General features: G+C 44.9%; 1 protein-coding gene across 1 annotated transcript in view; it reads right to left on the bottom strand.

Moving 5' to 3' along the window:
• The window catches only part of CCNL1 (cyclin L1), a 45254-nt gene extending 42661 nt beyond the window's left edge, over positions 1 to 2593 (bottom strand). Inside the window, exons 1-2 of the mRNA XM_068280845.1 lie at positions 2285 to 2593; positions 2091 to 2165 (exon numbers count right to left, since the gene is read on the bottom strand). Of these exons, the coding sequence (XP_068136946.1) occupies positions 2091 to 2165; positions 2285 to 2527 (318 nt within the window). The 5' untranslated portion in view covers positions 2528 to 2593. The remainder of the gene's footprint in view (positions 1 to 2090; positions 2166 to 2284) is intronic.
• Between the last annotated feature and the right edge of the window lie 19008 nt (positions 2594 to 21601).

Raw genomic sequence — 21601 nt, 5'->3', positions numbered from 1 at the left:
CATTCACTGGACTGCCACTGCTGGAATAAGCAGAATATACAGGAGGTGACATTCAGTGCTACAGTCCAGGGTTAGAGTCTCAGACAGGGCACTATTTTCATGGCTCCACCGCCCCCACCAGCTTTAGACTGACTATGGTAAGGACATTTGACTGAGTTCCCCTAAAGTAAGGGCTTATCATACAGCAAAAGAGTGTAATTTTTCTGTGATTTTGTTTTGTACTGGATGCTATGACACGAAGAAATGCAGCATTCAGGAGAATTGTGATCAAATCGGATCACAATAGTATAAAAGGGTTTTATTTTTATAAGTGGTTTGCATGCAAATGGAAACTAATCGCAAAATGCAGCAAAGCGTGGCTATGAGGTTTACAAGATACTGTTAAAAATGAGCACAATATTTAGGAGCATGGCAGAATTAAAAATAGCAGCTTATAAAATGTACCCACTGCCAGTTAATTGATGGATAGTTCTCAATTCTGATAAGCCTCTGCTTGATGGAAATTCATATACTGTACAGGGCTAATTTTTCAGTCAACTTTACGTCATCTTATGCTGGGAATGCATAATGAGTTTTTTCAGCAGATTTACAAGCAGATAATTTTTCCCTTCTAATTTTCTGCTTATTTTTCTGAATGATTTACATTCTCTTCTATGAAAAAATTGTTCAGGAAAAAGATCTAAATCAGATCGGACTTGTCGGAAATTATCTAGCCATCTATCTGCCGAAAAAAAAATCATGGTATATTCCCAGCATAAGATCAACTCTACCTCCCTTTATATCATCTGCATTAAGGTGGCCACTAACGATCCAATCTTTTTCATCCAATCTTACCATTTCTATGTAATATAAGGTAAGTGCCTGAAGTATCCATTCAGTATATTCACTCAATTTACCCTTATACTACATAGATTTGGTAAGATTGGATGAAAAAGGTTGAATAATTAGTGGCCACCATTACCTTGACTAAAGCAGTAAGTGGAGAATAGCTCCACAAATTGCCAACAATGAAGAAAAAGCAAAATAAAAATCTGGAATCACTTCAAGTAGCAAGACAGAACTTAACACGGCCATACGCTTACACATGGCCACCAGATAGATTCCCAATCAATCAAATATGTCAGGGACCTATCGGATCTGTGTCACACACTAGTAGGAACAGACTTCTAATTGATTTCAGCATACATTCTATTAAAAATCTATCAAACCACAGTTTCACTATTCAATCCATGCATGGGTAGATCTGTCGCCAATTAACTTGTCCAGAGACGGTTTTGATCGATTTTGTCAGCTGTATTCTCCAGAGGTTTCCCTTGTCCTCCGAGACCACCACCGGTGCCCGGGACCCTCTGGAAGTTCACAGCCAGATCCCTATTTGTGCACAGCCGTGGCGTGCATGCGTGAGTACAACTGTGCAGTAAGCTGCTTGACCAGAGTGGCTTAGACTTACTGTGCAGGCATACCCAAGCGGGCGGAATACGACCCGTACTCAAACAGGTGTGCGGCCATGAAAACATATCTGAAAAGCTCTTGTCGGGTATGTTCAGAGGATCCGTCAGTGTTCTGCCAAGGCTCTTTTAGCCGGGTGCTCCACCCGGCTAGTTTTGGTGAGCACCCGGCTGTCATTGGCTCACCTCCTCCTATGCTGTATGCAGAGTTGCTCACAGATGCACCGGCCCTGCATTCTCTCATCTCACCCGGCTACTTTTTCATACCACCCAACTGGGAAAAAAATTCTGGGGAGAACACTGTCCGTGCGTGGCAACAGTGGGGGCGATAAAGACACAGTAGACCTCATGACTATCCAGAGGCTTACCTAGCTAAGTACATTCTTATTTTTCCACCGCCTTTTGGGTTCACTTAGGTATAACTGATTATATAACCCGACACATGTATTACTCAAGCTGACAGGAATCAAACATTAGCCTTCCAATTTTTAACAGATTACATCTCTTGAAACAAATGGACATTTTGTCTGTGGGTTCCCAGTACCACCAGCAATAATCTACAGCACAAGGAACATACATGGACTCCAACTACTATAAGTGAAGTCGTATAATATATAAGAAATACCATGAGGCACTTCTCACCTCAAAGCTGTGTTTGACATAGGACTTGGAGTAGAAGAAGCGGTGAAACAGCACCTGCCCAGTAGCCATGGCCACCTGGAGAAGAAGAGACAAGAGAGGGAGGGAGACGTGAGACAGCCGCCATCTTGTCAGTCCCCGGCCCAGTCACGGTGCAGCCAGGCAGGCCGGGAGCAGGCTCGGCACACGCTTCTTACCTGCGGCAGGCGGAGCAGGATGCCGGCGGCCTGGATGAGCTCACAGCCCAGCACACGCAGGTCGGTCTCCGCGCTCAGATCCAGGCCGTCCAGCATGGAAGGGGTGGGGGACAGGCGCTCGTCCGGCACGATGGAGTTGTCGATGGTGAGGTAGACTTCGGAATAGAGGCGGTCGCCTATGAGGATGCCCTCGGTAGGCCGCTGCGGTACGGCGGTGGATGGAAGGTGAGGTACGGCCGCCATGGCGCTCAGTGAGAAACGTAACTGCAACGCAGGACTGACCGGCTGTGACCGCCGCTCCGCAGTATCCTTCCGCCAGCGTCACACGTCACATAGCGCCCCAAGCGGCAGTCGCAGGCAATGCATGCCCTGCCCTGTAAACGTACAGGATTCAAACTACTGTGCTCGCTGTATTTCGGTGCTTGGAAAGCCGTCTTGAAGACAGAGATCCTGTGACAGTGACACAGTACACCTACATTGTCTATCCAGCGACCCTCAAGGCTGTATTTATATTTCTTCTGTCCCTAGGCCAAGTACGTTGTGGCTCCCATTCATGTGCAGCCTTCTGCCATGTGTATCAGTGGCGTAGCTAAGGAGCTGTGGGCCCCGGTGCAAGTTTGACAATGGGGCCCCCCAAAGCACTCTATACATAACAATTGATACGGCGCACCAAAACCTGCCAATGGCAACTACAGTGGCAGAGGTGCAAGAAAAGCATGGGAAACAGTTTCTTAAGGATTACCAGTATTCAAAGTATTTATAGAAGTCATTATTATGGGCACAGGACCAATAGAGAGCTAATACTGTAGTTGGGGGAGGGCCCTTCAGGGCCCCTCTGGCCCAAGGGCCCCGATGCGGTCGCTACCTCTGCAACCCCTATTGCTACGCCCCTGATGTGTATCATCCGCTCTCCTTCATGACATCAGCTTACTTTTTTTCATGTGTTGCTCCACATTTTTAGCTTCCACTTTCATACCGTTTCCCTGTGAGTAAATACCACAGAAATAAGCCCTAGTGTCATCTTTCCGTATTTTGAGACTCTACTCCAAAAAATAAGTCCTAGTTACAGTTCATAAAAAGTTAATCTGTGTCTATATGCTCCTGTGATGTAAATCCAGGCCTGGGCATACATGTAAAAAAAGTAAAATCAATTGGTAATAGAATGCAGCAGGACAGATAGTTCTTTCACCTAAGAAAGCACCCCCCCCCCCCAAAGAATAACACTTTCACCCAATAAAGCGCGTACGTTAAAAAAAGGGCGCAGGGTTTTAAAAGATAATCATGAATAACGTTTAAAAAAAATTTGTGTTATATTTCGTTTAAAAATAATGTTTTATAAAGTTATAAATCATTAATGTGTATAAAATCGGCAATTTTAAAAACGTTAATCTTCCCTGTTTAAAAATTGAAATTTATAATAACGTTTTATAAAACATTAATACGAATTTTCCTAAAGCTATACCTAACCCTACTCTCACACAGAACCCTCCCTGTACCTATCCCTAACCCCTAGACCCCCCTGTTGGTGCCTAACCCTAAGACCCCCCTGGTGGTGCCTAACCCTAAGACCCCCCTGTTGGTGCCTAAACCTAAGACCCCCCTGGTGGTGCCTAACCCTAAGACCCCCCTGTTGGTGCCTAAACCTATGACCCCCCTGGTGGTGCCTAACCCTAAGACCCCCCTGTTGGTGCCTAAACCTAAGACCCCCCTGTTGGTGCCTAACCCTAAGACCCCCCTGTTGTTGCCTAAACCTAAGACCCCCCTGGTGGTGCCTAGCCCTAAGACCCCCCTGGTGGTGCCTAAACCTAAGACCCCCCTGTTGGTGCCTAACCCTAAGACCCCCCTGTTGTTGCCTAAACCTAAGACCCCCCTGGTGGTGCCTAGCCCTAAGACCCCCCTGTTGGTGCCTAAACCTAAGACCCCCCTGGTGGTGCCTAACCCTAAGACCCCCCTGTTGGTGCCTAAACCTAAGACCCCCCTGTTGGTGCCTAAACCTAAGACCCCCCTGTTGGTGCCTAAACCTAAGACCCCCCTGGTGGTGCCTAAACCTAAGACCCCCCTGTGATAAGCATTAATAACGTTTTAAAAAAATATGGTGCGGTTTTTCGTTTAAAAGTAATGTTTTAAAAAAATATTGTACTGTTTGTCGTTTAAAAAAAATGTTTAAAAATTATAAATCATTACATAATGTGTAATCATGAGAAACAGTTATAAAACATTAAAAGTCTCCGGGCGCCGCTTTTAAAACGTTATTTTTCTCCGGCGCCCTTTTTTCCTGTTGGGCACCGATTAAACGATATTTATTATGGGAGTGAATGGCGGCGCCCTTTTTGTCCACCTGCCTCATGCGCCCAAATTTCCTGCTTCCCAAGAAAGCACCCCCCCCCCCAAAAGAATTGCACTTAAAAGACCCGAATCAATAAAGGCTGGCAAGTCTCTCAGGCTTGGTTGCAACTTGCTGGAACAATGTACCCATTGGTATGTTTTTTTGCAGCTCAGAGAAATGCAAGAAGCCGATCCTGATGTTAAAATAGTATTCACTTTCACTTGATAAAAAAACAAACAACACAGAGTCCTGTCTGGCTACGTTTCTGTAAGAGAGGATGCGTTGCCCATAGCCTCCTACGGTGGAATGTATGCAAACGCAACATGGATGCAAAGCAGACGTTGAACTGGTTGCCCATAGCCACCTATGGTGGAGTGTACGCGAACGTAACGTGGAAGCACAGCAGACACTGAACTGGTCCTCTACGATCAGGGCTTGGAAAGTTATGGTGATATATCAGAATGTGATGATATGACTATTTTTAAATATATATATATATCTTTATAAATCAATAATAATATATATAAATGAATGTAGATTTTTGTTTATGGAAGAATAACACATTCCCTGAAAATAAACCCTAATGTACGGTATATTTCTGAGAGAAAATGAACACAAGACCCCGTTTTATTTTCAGATAAACATGTTACATAGCAAGCACTCTTTCTTATACAGGAGCCTCCTGGGCTGCAGCCATCCAAGGCCCAAGACTTTGTGGACTTTCCAAAAAATCGGCCCTGCACCTTATCTATATTTTCAACACTTACCAAAGAAAAACTCATTCACACTAGAGGCATTTTCAGCCTTTTTGTTCAAGAGCAGGCGATTTTTAAAATCGCACCCAAAATGCTTGTGCAATGAATCTCTATGAGAAGGTACATATCAGCGCATTGCGCCCACTGTGTGGTCGGCAAAGCAGTGCCTGGACCATTTTTGAGGCGATTCCGCAAAATCGCTTTGTGCATTAATTGCGTTTGCGTTTTTAAGAATAAATACATTGTACTTATTCTTTTCCGGGTCAAAGAGTTCACTTCTTGACTTGCGTCAGGGAGTAAAATAAATAAACGCTCAGGAAAAGCGCTTATAAAAGCGCTTTTCGTTAAAACGCAACACTCGCCCAACCACCGGGAAATGAAAAAGAAATGGCGTAAAAAAAAGCCCAACGCGAACGGAATGCAATGTGAACGAGCCTTTATTGAAGTGGACTTAGCCCCAAAAATTCAGTTGCCCTGATTGGACTGTATGCTGTCATGGCATAATAATCCTAAAATGATCATGCAAATTCTACTTTGACAAAAATCAGGGATGGAACTAGAACTTTCCACAGGTTTACTGGATTCAGGCACTGATGTTCAGTTCATCCTCCCAGATTATTCATGGTTGTTAAAGGTAACTTGGGATGTGTGCCATTACTCAATTTCCATATTTGACGCAGGAGGGAAATTCCTTTTGGAAAATTTAGGCTCATGCCCCAGTGATCTGTGCCTAAAATATAGAGCTGCTAGTAGAGCAGGAGTCTCTTTGCTGCATGCTGTTTTTGCATGTGTTTTTACATTTGTGGTTGTTGCATACATTTTCATGATCACTAAGGTCAATAAGACTTCCTTCCTGGATCACCTTGTAGAAAAACGGAAATAAGTTGTGCGAATGTGCATGCAAATTTGCATTCCAAAAATAATATGTGAATTACATGCTTCTAGTAAAAATGTACTCTTACTCTTCGCGGCCTGGTCACCTGACCCCTCCTCCCTCTGCTGCCTTCTCTGTGTTCGTAGAAAAAGACTGGTTAGTACCCCTCCCTGCTCCTCCCTAATTACCTCCCATGGATGATCATGGCATCATGGGGAGTTTGGACAGGTCATAAACTGCTGTTCAGTCTAGCCAAGCAGTAAAGCTTCATACACATGTATGAGGACTGTCACCTGGTAGGAATAAAGACACGATCCTTTGGGCTGAGGCTGTATAGATGTGCTACTAGCCTCCAGGCTAGCGATGCATTATATTGCTATTTGAGGGAGAGAAATGACAACAGAGAGCCTTACAAGGAGCATCATTGAGTGAGTGGGGTGAGCAATGCGTTCTGCATTTTTCTTTTTAACATGGCTCTGACCTTTGTACTAGTTCCAGGGCATGGCGTCATTCCCAAGTGATTAGCTCTCATTTACCTATCGTTCACAAACTCTGCAGCATGAACTGGGAGGTGCACAGGGTTGGAAGCAGAGCTGGGACGAAGTAGGTGCTTCCGGCGCCGGCCGCACACTGCCTGACTTGGGTGCCACTATAGCACTAGTGCGCAGCCCACGCATGGGTAAATTGAGGTTCCTACTTCTCCCTCCGAGTTGAGACCACTTGGAGGAAGAATAGTGTCTTATGCCACCGAGTTGCTGGGGGTGGTGCTGCACACTTTGTGTGTGGCAGCACAATACTGATTGGCTGAGGGGGATCAGAGGTGGGGTGGCCACACAGAGTCCCACGGCCTGGACGTTTGGTAGCTATATAAAGAGAGAAAGGGGGCAATTAAGTATTTCCCAGGCACTTGTCTACCTTACCCATATAAGCAATCATGGGCGGGGCCAACCCTGAAACAACACAATTCAAAGGTACAATAAATATAGGTTGCCAGCCACCTTAATATGCCAAGTGTCAAAATTTATTAGTCAAAAAGGGAAAACATTAAAATCTCCAAAAATGCACATGTGGATGGAGCACCTATGATTCAATGATTAAAATTGCATAAGCAAAGGCTTTGTAGCTATCATATCAGCAATAGATAATATATATCCAATTGATATTGCACATGTATAATTTCACCCATGCACACTTCACTCATCCCGCGCTTACATACTGGTGCCTTATGTGTCGACACGATTTTTTGATGGGGGCCCCCCTTTTTTTTCTTTTGAAATATATCTACAGTCCAAATGAACTCCGGGTGTTGGCCACAATTCGTGGAACTCGACTCATGACCCCACTAATTATCCATGTAGCTGGGGCTGACAGACCAGGTCCCTGGAGAAATCACAGTTCAATTGTCCATGTAATAAATAAAGGGTGGGTCTCACCAAACGAGGATGCTGGCGTCTCATTAACTTCTCCAAAGTGCTTTATAGGATGATTTGGGAGAGTGTAGGGCCGTCTTATCTATCTGCCCACCCTGACTGTTGAATCACCTTCCTCTGGGCATAGACCGGTGAACCGTGTTCATCCAGAGAGGCTCATGTCGGGGGAGACCGGCCGGACACGAGACGCCCAGCTCACCAGAGCGCGGAAGCGTGGCTGGACAAATCAGGCTGCGTAGCTCTGCCCACCACGTTTGGTAGCTAACCTGGGAAGTTTTCCATTACAAATTTCAGCACGGGACAGGCAACCCTGAATCTGGGACATATCCCAGTTAAAGCAGGACTACTGATCACCATAGATTCAGATACTCCTGATGCATCTGCAGGACACCAGGCAACTGCTACTTTTAATAGGAAATAAATATAACAGCCTCCATAGTCTTCTCACTGCAGGTGTCATATAAAGCAAACCTGTGATTTTAAAAAAAGTTAGATACTTACTTCTGTTGAGGGATCCCTTTGGATCCTCCAGAGGCTTCTCCGATGCTCTTTAAAGGGATACTTAAGTCTGCCCCAAAAAAATGAGTTTAACTCACCTGGGGCTTCCCTCAGCCCCCTGCAGCTGATCGGTGCCCTCGCAGCTCCGCTCCGATGCTCCTGGACCCGCCGGGGACGACTTCCGGTTTCGCCGTCACCGGCCGACAGGCATGGGAACGCGAGTGATTGTTCGCGTTCCCAGCCACAATAGCACCCCCTAGGATATTATTGCGGCCTCTTGCTTCACTGTCCATGAATCAGAGGTTCTCAGGCACCTCCGTAAACTGAATCCCAGGAAGTCTTCTGGCCCAGATGGAGTGTTGTCGATCTGCCTGAGAACCTGTGCCAACCAGTTAGCCCCTGTGCTCACCTCCATATTCGAGCGGTCATTATCGGACGATGCAGTACCCTCCTGTTTCAAGCGGTTCGCAATCGTACCAGTCCCCAAAAAATCCGGCAGCACTGAGCACAACAACTTCCGACCAGTGGCCCCAACTTCCAACATTATGAAGCTCCTTGAGTGGCTGGTCCTTATCCACCTGAAGAAGTACACGGACGCTCACCTCGACCAGCTCCAATTTGCTTATAGAGCTAACAGATCCGTGGAGGACGCCATCAATGCCAGCCTGGCATACATCACAGAACACCTAGACAACCCTGCCTCCTATGCTAGGATCCTATTTCTGGACTTTAGCTCGGCGTTCAATACGATCTGCCCGGACATCCTGCTCACCAATCTGACGCAGCTCGGAGTAGATCCCACCCTTCGAATATGGATCAAGGACTTCCTGACTAACAGGACGCAACAGGTGAAGCTTGGAAACTGCTACTCCAGTGTCAGAACCACCAACACAGGGGCTCCACAAGGCTGTGTACTGTCCCCGCTATTGTTCTCCCTCTACACCATCAACTGTATATCATCCGCCGACTCTGTGAAAGTCATCAAATTTGCCGCCGACTCTGTAAAAGTCATCAAATTTGCAGACGACACCACTATCATCGGCCTAATTGGCAGCAACGGAGAGAGTACCGCAGCGAAGTTGAGAGAATCTGCAACTGGTGCAAAGACAATAACCTAGTCCTCAATGCCGCAAAGACTGTTGAACTAGTCGTAGACTTCAGGAGGAACCCTCCCCCCCCCCTCCCACCTGTCCTCATTGGGGGTACCGAAGTCACTAGGGTTACATCCGTGCGGTTCCTCGGCACAACCCTCACTAACAATCTGAAATGGGGGCAGAACACTTCCAATATACAGAAGAAATCTCAGCAGAGATTGTTCTTCCTGCGACAACTGAAGAGATTCGGCATGCCCAGGGAACTGCTGACCAGTTTCTATACTGCCACTATAGAATCCATCCTCTGCCCCTCAATCATCGTCTGGCACGCGGGCGCAACGGCCAGCGACAAACACAAACTCCAGAGAGTCATAGCTGACGCAGAGAGAATCATCGGATCTCCTCTTCCACCTCTTGATCTCCTCCACTCCGCGAGGATGCTGAAGAGGGCCACTGTGATTTCCTGTGACCCCTCCCACCCAGGCAGCCGCTACTTCAAACTCCTCCCCCTGGGCCGCCGCTACAGGACTATACCATGCAAAACCACCAGACGGAAAAATACCTTCTTTCCCAAAGCAGTTCTGCTGCCTAACTCCAACCTTCCCCCGGCGGGGCCGCCTACTGGCAGGCCCTAGCGGGGTCTCTCGGACAGTTCTCGCTGCTGCCCGCCCTCGCTCTCACTGCACGGGGTCTGTACTGGGGCCACCATCACCACCATTATTATGACTATTAGTACTAGTAGTCTGCTCCTGCACGGCAAGAACTACTAACTGACGACCCAGTTTCTGTATGTATACCATTACCCAGTTTCTGTATGTATACCATTACCCAGTTTCTGTATGTTTACTAGGGATGGGACGACGAATCCGGCGAATCCACAAATCCCTCGAATATTGGGAAATATTCGAGATTCGTGGATTCGAATCCCGACGCCATTTTCCACTTTGCGAATCCGCCGAATCCCGACGCTGCATCGCTGCGCATCCGCCGCTCGCACTCGTCCTCCTCCGACCCCCCCCCGCGCCTCCTCTGCCCGCCCGCATACATTGTATCAACTCACCTGTCCAGTGGAGCGCAGAGCGGCAGACCTCTCGCTCACTTCCTGGTTCCCTCTAGTGACGGCTTTTACAATGACGTCATCAGTAAAAGCCGGTCCGGCCACTAGAGGGAACCGAGAAGTAATGACGAGGTCTGCCGCTCTGCGCTCCACTGGACAGGTGAGTTGATACTTATGCAGGGGTGAGCGAGGAGGCACGGGGGACGGAGGAGGCCGTGGGGGTGAGCGGAGGAGGCACGGGGGGAGGGGGGAGGCACGGGGGGGGAGCGACACCTACCTACCTACCTACCCCTATACCTACCTAAAGGCCCCCTATACGTACCTACCGGCCACTATACCTACCTACCTACAGGCCCCTATACCTACCTAAAGGATACGTACCTACCTACCTACCACTATACCTACCTACCTACAGGCCCCTATACCTACCTAAAGGCCCCCTATATGTACCTACCTACCTACCTAAAGGCCCCTATACCTACCTAAAGGCCCCTATACCTACCTACCTACCTACCTAAAGGCCCCTATACCTACCTAAAGGCCCCCTATACGTGCCAACCTACCTAAAGGCCCCTATACCTACCTACCTACCTACCTAAAGGCCCCTATACCTACCTACCTACCTAAAGGCCCCTATACCTACCTACCTACATACCTACCTATACTTAAGGCCCTATACCCTGCTACCTATACTGAAGGTCCCTTTAACTACCTACCTACCTACAGGACACTATACCTACCTACCGGCCACTATACCTACCTACCTACAGGCCACTATACCTACCTAAAGGCCCCCTATATGTACCTACCTACCTACCTACCTAAAGGCCCCTATACCTACCTACCTACCTATAGGCCCCTATACGTACCTACCTACCTACCTACCTAAAGGCCCCTATACCTACCTACAGGCCTCTATACCTACCTACCTACTTAAAGGCCCCCTATACGTGCCTACCTACCTAAAGGCCCCTATACCTACCTACCTAAAGGCCCCTATACCTACCTACCTACATACCTACCTATACTTAAGGCCCTATACCCTGCTACCTATACTGAAGGTCCCTTTAACTACCTACCTACCTACAGGACACTATACCTACCTACCTACAGGCCACTATACCTACCTAAAGGCCCCCTATACGTACCTACCTACCTACCTACCTAAAGGCCCCTATACCTACCTACCTAAAGGCCCCTATACCTACCTATACTTAAGGCCCTATACCCTGCTACCTATACTGAAGGTCCCTTTACCTACCTAAAGGCCCCTATACCTACCTACATACCTACCTATAATTAAGGCCTCTATATACCCTGTTACCTATACTGAAGGCCCATATACCCTGCTACCTATACTGAAGGCCCATATACCCTGCTACCTATACTGAAGGCCCATATACCTTTCTACCTATACTGCAGGCCCCTATACCTTGCTACCTATACTGAAAGCTACCAATATTGAAGGCACCCATACCTAGCTAGCTATACTGAAGGCACCTTTACCTCGCTACCTATACTGCGGGCAACTATACCACGGATCGCACAATTCTTATGTGCAGGATTCGTTAGATTCGGGATTCGAAAGGTTCGAGATATTCGAGAACCTTTTCAGATTCGGATTCGAAAAAATTGTGAATTCGTCCCATCCCTAATGTTTACCATTACCTAGTTTCTGTCATGTACAGCATTACTGCAGTTTTCTAAATTGTCTGTGTTGAGTGTCATGTGTCTTGTACTATACTGTGTTATGCCATGTGTACCACAATTAATTCCGAATACAGCGCTTGCTGTATTTGGCGAAAATAAATCTGATTCTGATGTAGTTGTATCGCTGGATGTCCTGTGTTAAACTGCTCATGTATCTATGCTCATTATTGTATGTGTTTGTACTACTGTATGTACAGCGCTACGGAAAATATTGGTGCTACATAAGTAAACAAATGTCCTAATATCTAAGCATGGCTGTGCTCAGACGTGTTTTTTTTTTTGTTTTTTTTTTTTGCCAGTGGTTAGTTTCACTGCATGTGGATAGCCAATTGGCTGTATTAAATTGCAGAAGGAAGGTGCTAATTTGGCCACTATAGCTATTATTGTAAAATATTTTCAATAAAGTGGCATCTTATAAGGCAGACCATTATCATTGTGTGTAGCAAAAGCTCTGGATCTGCAGCCATTTATTGGTGCTGTGCAAAACATTCTGCAAACATGTAAATCTTCACTGGTGCAGGGAGGAAATAAAGTTTATTACATTACATATATAAAATGAAAGCCATTACGTGCTGGTTAATTAACCGGCTACAAATGAACTGATCACAGAATGCTTGCTTTGAATGGCTCTCTTCCTGGGTCAATAGAAAATGTTGTATAAATTACTTGCTCATCATTACTAGTCATAAAATAAAGGTATTACCTGAATTAACTTCTTGTTTCTTAAGCCATTAAAGAGAACCAGAGACGAAGCACCCTCATGTGTTTTATTACATTTACCAGTGGGAACATGACAGTAAACACCTACCCTGCTTTTAGTTTCATTCTTATCTGCTTAATTAGTCTATTAGCAGCTGTGATAAGAATCCCCGACTGGCTCAGTCTAGGTTTGACCTGGAATCATTAGAGCTGAGTCACTCTTCTGTGGAGTCTTTTCAAGCCCAAGCCTGCCACCTCCTGGCTCAGATTTCCTGCTTTGCATACTGAGAGCTGTGATGACATGGGAGGGGCTGCTGCTGCTGCTGAGAGAGAATCTCTGAAACAGACATGTGTGGCAATATGATCTGTGTGCTCTGTGTGCACTCTGCATAGATACTGATGATGACTGCAGTTTCATTCCTATGAGAGAGACTTCCTACAGGCAGCTGCACATCATACCAAAATGAAAGCACACAGATGAAAGGCTGCAGCCTTTCTCATATAGCCCAGATAGCAGCCTAGTCTCATATAGCCTAGACAGCACATCCAGAACAACTCATAACCCGGAAGCAGAAGGGATTTGAGCCGGCGGCCATATTTGATTTTTCCTGGAGCAATAACGGATAAAAAACACTAAAAAAGGCACACCAGAGCGGCGAAATTATCAGGTAGAGCATTTATTCTTTACAAGCTATCGACTGATATGTTTATTTTGTGTGAAACGTTCATCTCTGGTTCCCTTTAAATATAGATCAAGACTCAAATGCTTATCCTGACACCACACATTTTCTTGAAATAATTGTAAAGAACATACTAGATGTAGAGACATGGCGGGTGCGAAGAATGGATAGATGTAGACTATATGCATTTAATATTCTGCAAACATTGGTTTTTGTAAATGATCTGATAACACTGATGTAATGCTAGATGAATACAGCAAATGGCTGTGACAGCTTTGGCAGGACAGACTGCATTTGCAAACAAGACCCTCTCAAGAATAGTATAACATTTATAACATTTAAAGGACAACTGTAATGAGAAGAATATGGAGGCTACCATATTTATTTCCTTTTAACCACTTAAGTACCAGCTGTCTCTGCCCCTGCCCTCTGGACCAGAGACCGCTGGTACAGAAACATCGGAATCCCAACGATCACCACACATACCCACCACAACCGCCATCACCGCTGCACGTCAGGAACCTGGGCCACCCAGAGTTCCTGTGAGCTGGTCAGGAGCCGTTTTCATTGGCTCCTGACCCTGCCTATCAATGTAAGCCAATGAGAGTTGCTTACATTGAAAGACAGGGCCAGGAGCCAATGAAATCGGCCCCTGACCCACTCACAGGGCTCTGCCGTCATAGCGACAGGAAGAGCCAGTGAGCTGCGATAGGACACAGCGGGGATTCAGCGGCGAGATCGGCAGGAGTGACGAAAACGGCGAACACGCGCAGAGGCGGTGATTGAAATCTACACCCTTGCAGCCAGATAGCAATCAAAACAGCGTGTAGATTTCAACTAGCGCGGTCCAAAAGTAGTTAAGCAATACCAGTTGCCTGGCAACCTTGATGGTCTATTTTTCTGTAGTAGTGCTTAAATAACAGCAGAAACAAGCATGCAGCTAATCTTGTCAGATCTGAGACAGAGGATCAGGACAGCTATGCAACTGGTATTGCCTTTGGCTGGGTGCACACATAACATAGCATGAAAGGTCACGTTTTCTGTCATGTGCGGATTTTTCTTTTGTTCCCGTTGTTACTGCGTTAGCGTTTTTTTCCGCACAGATGCGTTTTTCAAGCGTTTGCGTTTTGCATATACAAAATGCATATGCGTTTCATGCGTTTTTCAATTGCGTTTTATGGTAATCACTAGGAAGACAACAGGAAGTGGAAATACATCACAAAACAATTTGAAGAAAGAAAAATGCCTATAAAAACGCATGAAAAATGCATGAAAAACACATACCATTGCGTTCCCATTGACTTTCATTATGTGCGTTTTTGATGCGTTTTTGAATATTATGCAACAAAACCTGCGTTTTTAAAAACGCATGTTTGAGAACACATAGAAAACGCTTATGCGTTTTTTATATGCTTTTTTTTCCTGCGGCCCATAGACTTCCATTAGCGGCAAAGACGCAGCGTTTTCCGCAGCGTTAGCATTTCTGATAAGTGTGCACCTAGCCTAAAAGTAAATAAATATGGCATCCTCCATATCTGTCTCACTACAGTTATCCTTCAATTAGGACTAAGGGCCCTTTTCCACTTGCAGTAGCTAGCGTTCACGCTGAACGCTAGCGATTGCTGAATCGCAATTACCGGCGATTCCCCGACGTTCACGGCCGCGATTTTGCTATGCTATGCACAGCATAGCAAAATCGTGGCAAATATCACTCCGCCGCGCGTTCGCGTTCCCGTAAAAAGCGAACCGCGGTAGTGGAAATGACCTACCGCGATTCCTATGTTAAAAAGCAAACCGTAGCGATTGTAAAATCGCTAGCGGTTTGCGTTTTTGCGATTCAGCCAGTTTGCGCTGGTGGAAAAGGGCCCTAAGGCCTGGAATCCATTAGCAGTGCTTTTCTAAGCCTTTTGTATGTGCTTGTGATTTAACCACTTAAAACTATCTGGACGAATATGTTAGTCCAGATAGGCCGTGCACCTTCCAGTGTGCGCGATTGTGCGCGCTCCCGTGCGCGATCCCGCCGCCTGCCGTTAGCCCCCTGATCAGTGAATGGGAATATACCTCCCATTCACCGATCTAACTCCCCTGCAGAAAAACCAACGGTCTCTCATCAGAGACCGTGGTATTTCTGCAAAAAAAAAGTTCCCCGTCTTCCTTCTAGTTCCTGGAAGCGTCATCGTATTCTTCCAGGACTTTTTTGACTGTGGCCATCTTGTGGCCAAATAGTAAACTACACCCACATATATTTTTTAATAAATAAATACAATAAATTACATTTAAAAATTAGCTGTTTATTTCCCCACACCAAAAATTACCGAAATTTTTTTTTTATAAAAAAAAAAAAAAAAAAAAAAAATTGCAATAAAAACAAAACATAAATAGTTACCTAAGGTTCTGTACTTTTTAAATATGCATGTCAAAGGAGTATATTAATATACTTTTTAAAATTATGTTGTAAATAGCGATGGACGCAAATTGAAAAAATGCACCTTTATTTCCAAATAAAATATCGGCACCATACATTGTGATAGGGACATAATTAGGGACATAATTTAAATGGTGTTATAAGTGAGACAAATAGGAAAATAAAATATATGGGTTTTAATTACGGTAACATGTATTCATTTCAAACTTTGATGGGCAAAAACTGAGAAATAATGATTTTTTTTTCACGTTCTTTCTTTTTTTTTTTTTTACTATTAACGTTTATTAAACATATCAAAGTCAGGCGAATTAACAATTCTCTGCGAGCGTTAGCAGGCGGAGTCCAAAGACATGAGAATAATGATTGCTTACAGGAATGCAACAGTTTAGATAATATTATGAGTCTAGATCTGTGATAATTAACCAGTAAATACTCCATAAGCAGACATTTATTGATAAGCAGTAATATTTTAGAGGAAGTATATTGTGTATTCAGCTAAGACCCATAGTATGGGCAGAGTAAGCTATTGTTTTGGCACTTGCATCTGTAATGTTTTGGTCAGATGTTTAAGATTGTCTGGCCTCCCTGGATACCCAAAGAAGAGTGGGGAGGGGGGGGGGCAAGCATGGGTTAAAGGGGGGGGGGAGGAAGGGAGGGAGGGAAGGTCAGACCAGAGTATCTATAAATAGTGCGGATGGAGGTGTCTGGTCTTTGTGTGTAGCGTGTTCCACATAGTCAATCAGTCAGGGTCGTGTGTTTAGCTAGTTAGATCCTCATCTGTATGTATGTTGGTGCTTATGTGTCCATTAGGCCATGAGATTTTTGTATTGCTCGGAGCATTGAAATTCATTCCATCGGGCCCAAATGATGTTATAGGTTTCTAGTTTGTCTCCTGCACAGGCAATCAACCTCTCCATTGACTCCACAGACTCTATTTTTCTGATCCAGTCTTTTATAGTTGGCGTTTCTGTTTTTTTCCAAAAGACTGGTATGAGAGCTCTCGCTGCGTTGATCATATGAATAGTAAGGGATTTCTTATATGATTTTATTGAGTCTGGGGTGTCATGGAGCAGGAGTGACGCCGGCACAAACGGGCATTTCTCTATAGTTATGCTTTCGATTAGATTATGTATTTGGATCCAATACCTCTGTATGTTTGGGCAAGACCAGAAAATGTGGAGGAGTGAGCCCTCTGACTGATTGCATCTCCAGCATAGGTTGGTCACTGTCTGGAATATTCTATGTAGTAGTTTTGGTGTTCTGTACCATCTGGATATAATCTTGTAGCCTAGCTCTTGCGTATTGACATTCATGGAGCCCTTGTGGTTTAAAGTTACTATTTTTTGCCATTGTTCATGATCAAATTGTGTTTCAAGATCACGTTCCCAGTCTCTCTGGAAACCAAGTTTGTCTGGCTGGGGACTGGACAATAGAAGTTTGTACAACTGTGATATAAGGTGTCTATGTGGGCCTTCACTACGAATCAGTCTTTCAAATGGGGATAGTGATGCAGATTTATTGATTTTGTGGATGATTGAGTGGATGAAGTGGCGAATTTGAAAGTATTGCCATTGCGTTAATTGACGATCTCCTCTTATCATATTAAGGTCAGCCAGGGATTGTATTTTGCCATTTTTAATAAAGTCTATGATTCTGGGACAGTCATCTCCGGGCCAGTTGTGTAGGAAGGGAATGTCTTTTGCTGGGAGAAATAGCTGGTTATTGCAGAGAGGGGTGAGCCTGCCTGGGAAGGATGCCAAACCCTTTGGAGGTAGGATTTTGTGCATGCATTTAATTGTCGCCTCAATAAGTGGGTTACCCCAATTTTTCCTGCACTCATAGGGAACATCTGTCCAGCCCAAACCCAGTGTTGAGATGGCTGAGTTTTCTCCCTCGACCTGTGCCCATTGTTTTGGGGCAGAGGAGTTAGACCATTCTACTACCCTACTCAGTTGTGAGGCCTGGTGGTATGTTTGTAGATCTGGGAGTCCCATTCCGCCCAATTCCTTGGGGAGTATTAAAGTTGATTGTTTGATTCTAGGGGGCTTACCCCCCCATATGAACTTGTTTATGGCGGTTTGGAGATCTTTGATGAAGGGCAGTGGTAGTGAGATCGGAAGACATTGGCTCACATAGAGAAATCTAGGGAGCAGTGTCATCTTGACAGAAGCTATCCTGCCAAACCAAGATAATTTTTTTTGTGAGCCCCAGGTTGCAAGGTCGCTTTTAAGGTTTTTGCCTACCTGGACATAGTTAATCTCGTATATGTTGTTTAGGTTGCGGGGAATGTCTATTCCTAAATAGTGTAAGGAGTCTTTTGTCCAAGAGAAGGGGAATAGAGTTTGGCTGTGTTCCAATGATTTAACATCTAGGGATATGTTGAGGGCTCTAGATTTGTGATAATTTATTTTAAGGTTAGAGAGGGATCCGAATTCTCCAAAGTGTTTCATTAAGTTAGGGATGGTTGTTATTGGGTCTTGTAGGAAAAACAAGAGGTCATCAGCAAAGGCTGAGACCACATGTTTCGCTTCGTTTGTTTGTATTCCTTTGATTGATGGGTCTGATCTTACTGCATTGAGGAATGGTTCTAGTGTTAAAATGTACAACAAGGGTGAAAGGGGACACCCCTGTCGCGTACCGTTTGTGATAGTAAACTTCTCTGAGAGTAAGCCGTTGGCTTTTACCCGTGCTGAGGGGTTCGTGTATAGTAGGTTTATCCAGTTTAGCATATTGGGACCCAATCCTAGGCTTGACAGGACGGCCCCGGAAAAATCCCAGGCCACCCTGTCAAACGCCTTTTCAGCGTCGGTGGATAGGAGGAAGGCCTTATTTTTGAGTTGCTGGGCTAACGCAATGACCCCCACTGTCCTCATGACATTGTCCCTGGCCTCTCTGCCAGGGACAAAGTCAGATTGATCTAACCCAATATAATCGGGAATGTATGGGAGTATACGGTTTGCCAGGATTTTCACGAAAATCTTAGCATCTAAGTTGAGGAGAGATATGGGTCTGTAATTGGAACAGGATTTGGCATCCCTCCCAGGTTTCGGGATCACTGTTATGTGGGCTTCTAAAAATTGTGATGAGGGGACAGTTGTTGAGGTGACAGCATTGAATGCGGAAGTAAATGCTGGGGCCAGTGATTTAGCGAAGGCCTTGTAGTAATGAGAGCTAAAGCCATCTGGTCCTGGGGCCTTGCCTGTTTTCATGCTTTTAACTGCTGCTATGAATTCGTCTGTGGAGATAGGGGCCTCAAGGTCTTGTATTTCCTCTTGGGAGATTTTAAGAGGAGAGGAATATTTAGATAAGTATTCGTTTATCTTGTTAGTCCTTGCTTGATGTGGTTTTTTGTCTGGGTGTGTATCTTGCAGGTTATACAGTGTCTTATAGAATCTACAAAATTCCTCCACTATGTCTTCTGACTTAGCCAATTTAGTTTGTTTGGAGTCTATGATAGTGGGAATGTGGGTTTGTTGCATTTTTTGGCGTAAGGCTTTAGCTAAATATTTGCCACTTTTATTTCCTAGCTCGTAAAAGATCTTTTTCCCGGCTAAAATTTTCTGTTTGGCGTCAATAGATAGCAATTTGTTTAATCTGAGTCTGCGGTCAGTGAGAGTTTCTAAGGTTGATCTAGCCAGGGAGGATTTGTGGAGTTTCTCTAATTTGCTTACTTCCTCTGAGAGTTTTGCTATATCTTCCTCTTTTTCTCGTTTGAGTCTAGCTCCCATTTGGATGAGTTGTCCCCTGACCACTGCTTTATGTGCCTCCCATATTGTTAAAGTGGAGGTATCTGTATTGGCGTGGTCGGAAAAGTATGAGTCTATAGTGTTTGTTATTTTGGTTACTCTGCTTTTATCAGCTAAAAGTTGTGGGTTGAGTCTCCAGCACCAAGACTTGCTTACTTTTTCGGGGAAGCTCATTGTCAGAGAGATGGGAGAGTGATCTGATATAGTTTTGGTTCCAATTGCAGAGCTGCGTACATATATCAAGTCTCTTTGAGGTATAAAAAAATAGTCAATGCGAGAGTGTTTTTGGTGAATTGCAGAGAAGAAAGTATAATCTTTCTCGGCGGGGTGAGAGATTCGCCAGGGGTCCATTAATGTCAGCTTCTGCAGGCTAGTTTTGATATGTTTCAACGCTCTGTAAGACAGTGTAGATGTGCCATTTGAGCAATCAGTCAGAAGGTGGATGGGAACATTAAAGTCTCCTCCCAGGATTAAAATACCTGAGGAAAAAGTGGATAGTCTGGCAAGCGTTGATGCAAGGAAGGAGGGCTGCTGTCTGTTGGGGGCATAGATTGTAGCTAAAGTGAAAGTTCGGTTTTTTAATTTTCCCCTGACAAACAGGAACCGTCCCTCAGCATCACTCTCCACTTCCTCCATTTGAAAGGGAACGCTCTTGTTAACAAAGATCGAGACTCCCTTGGATTTGGAGGAGGGTGATGTAGAGTGGAAAGCTATTGGGAATCTGTAATCAAATCTGGAGGGTATGTGGTTGGTTCTCAGGTGTGTTTCCTGGAGGAAAACGAAATGAGCTTTCTCTTTTTTCAGAAAATCAAAGACCATTGTTCTTTTGGGTGGTATATTTAAGCCATTCACGTTAAGTGATACGAATTTCCATGACAATTGCGATTGGTATGTGGAAGTTGCCTCCGTCATTTTGGTAAGATTGATGGAACGTTTGATTGTGTATGAGAACTTTAGGTATAGACCTTTGTGCTGTGTCTGGGATGGGAGGGAGGGTAGTGTTTGGGGTGAAGGAAGAAAGAGAAAGGAGAGGAAGAGGTGGGGTATCCAGAGAGGTATCCACCAGATTTGCATGAATTTATTAGTTAAATATATTTATGCCGCAACCAGCCGGCGGGCAGATTAAGTATTTGCTGAGATATAATCCCTACGTAAGTGTGATATCACTAATCAACACTTACTTTATCCGTGGGAAAATTGTTCAGTGTATATATAAGATACACATACACTGTGGGGGGGTGTAGAAGGCACCCAATATTGTTTGTAGTTGAGTGCAACTTAAAAAGTCACAGCCAATTAAGTATAGTGGATTAGAATAAGTTGGGGATACGGAATGCCGCATCCTCCGCTCTGTATTTAACTTTGTCTAGCGAACACGATGCATTTAGCAGCAGTAAAGAGAGCCACAATTACTATATCCTATGCTAATATACCATGGGTTCAAGAGATCCAATATTAATAGTAATTTGACTAGGGAAGGTGACCCCCAGGTGCTTTCATATAGAACTGAGGGTTTGAATGGTAGATAAGGTGGGCCAGTTATGAGGTGTCTCCCAGATGTCAATTTGAGTAGTTAGTCAGCCTCTGTTTGGTCGCTTCATTGAGGCCTGTATTTAAGTGGATGTATGTTTCATATACAGAAGTCTTCTCTAGCCGCAATGGTCTGAATGTGGTAGTGTATAGATCATATGGTGATATAAGGGTGTGTGAGATATGCACTGCATGTTGCCCCGGTGTTGTATAGGGTGTCTGTAAAAAAGGGTGCATGTGCATCGCAGCGCTCAGTCGAAGTAGTGTCAAGGGACTGGACCCTAACACTTGTGGTGGTATTTAGTATTATTGGTGGGCACATCGGGGCACATACAGCGCCTCACATAGGTTTCTAAGCATCTACCGTCACTTCCCTTTCCCGGGGGACACCCTCTACAGCCACGATTTGTAATAGGTTTTGAACATATGGTATCTTTAGGTGTGGCCCAGTTTATCCTAGTACAACATTGTATAAATTTTTGGAGTAAAGGAA

This window comes from Hyperolius riggenbachi, chromosome 4 (assembly GCF_040937935.1).
Source record: "Hyperolius riggenbachi isolate aHypRig1 chromosome 4, aHypRig1.pri, whole genome shotgun sequence".
NCBI lineage: Eukaryota > Metazoa > Chordata > Amphibia > Anura > Hyperoliidae > Hyperolius > Hyperolius riggenbachi.
The sequence above is the reverse complement of the archived record's forward strand: the minus strand, read 5'-3'. Positions and strand labels throughout refer to the sequence as shown.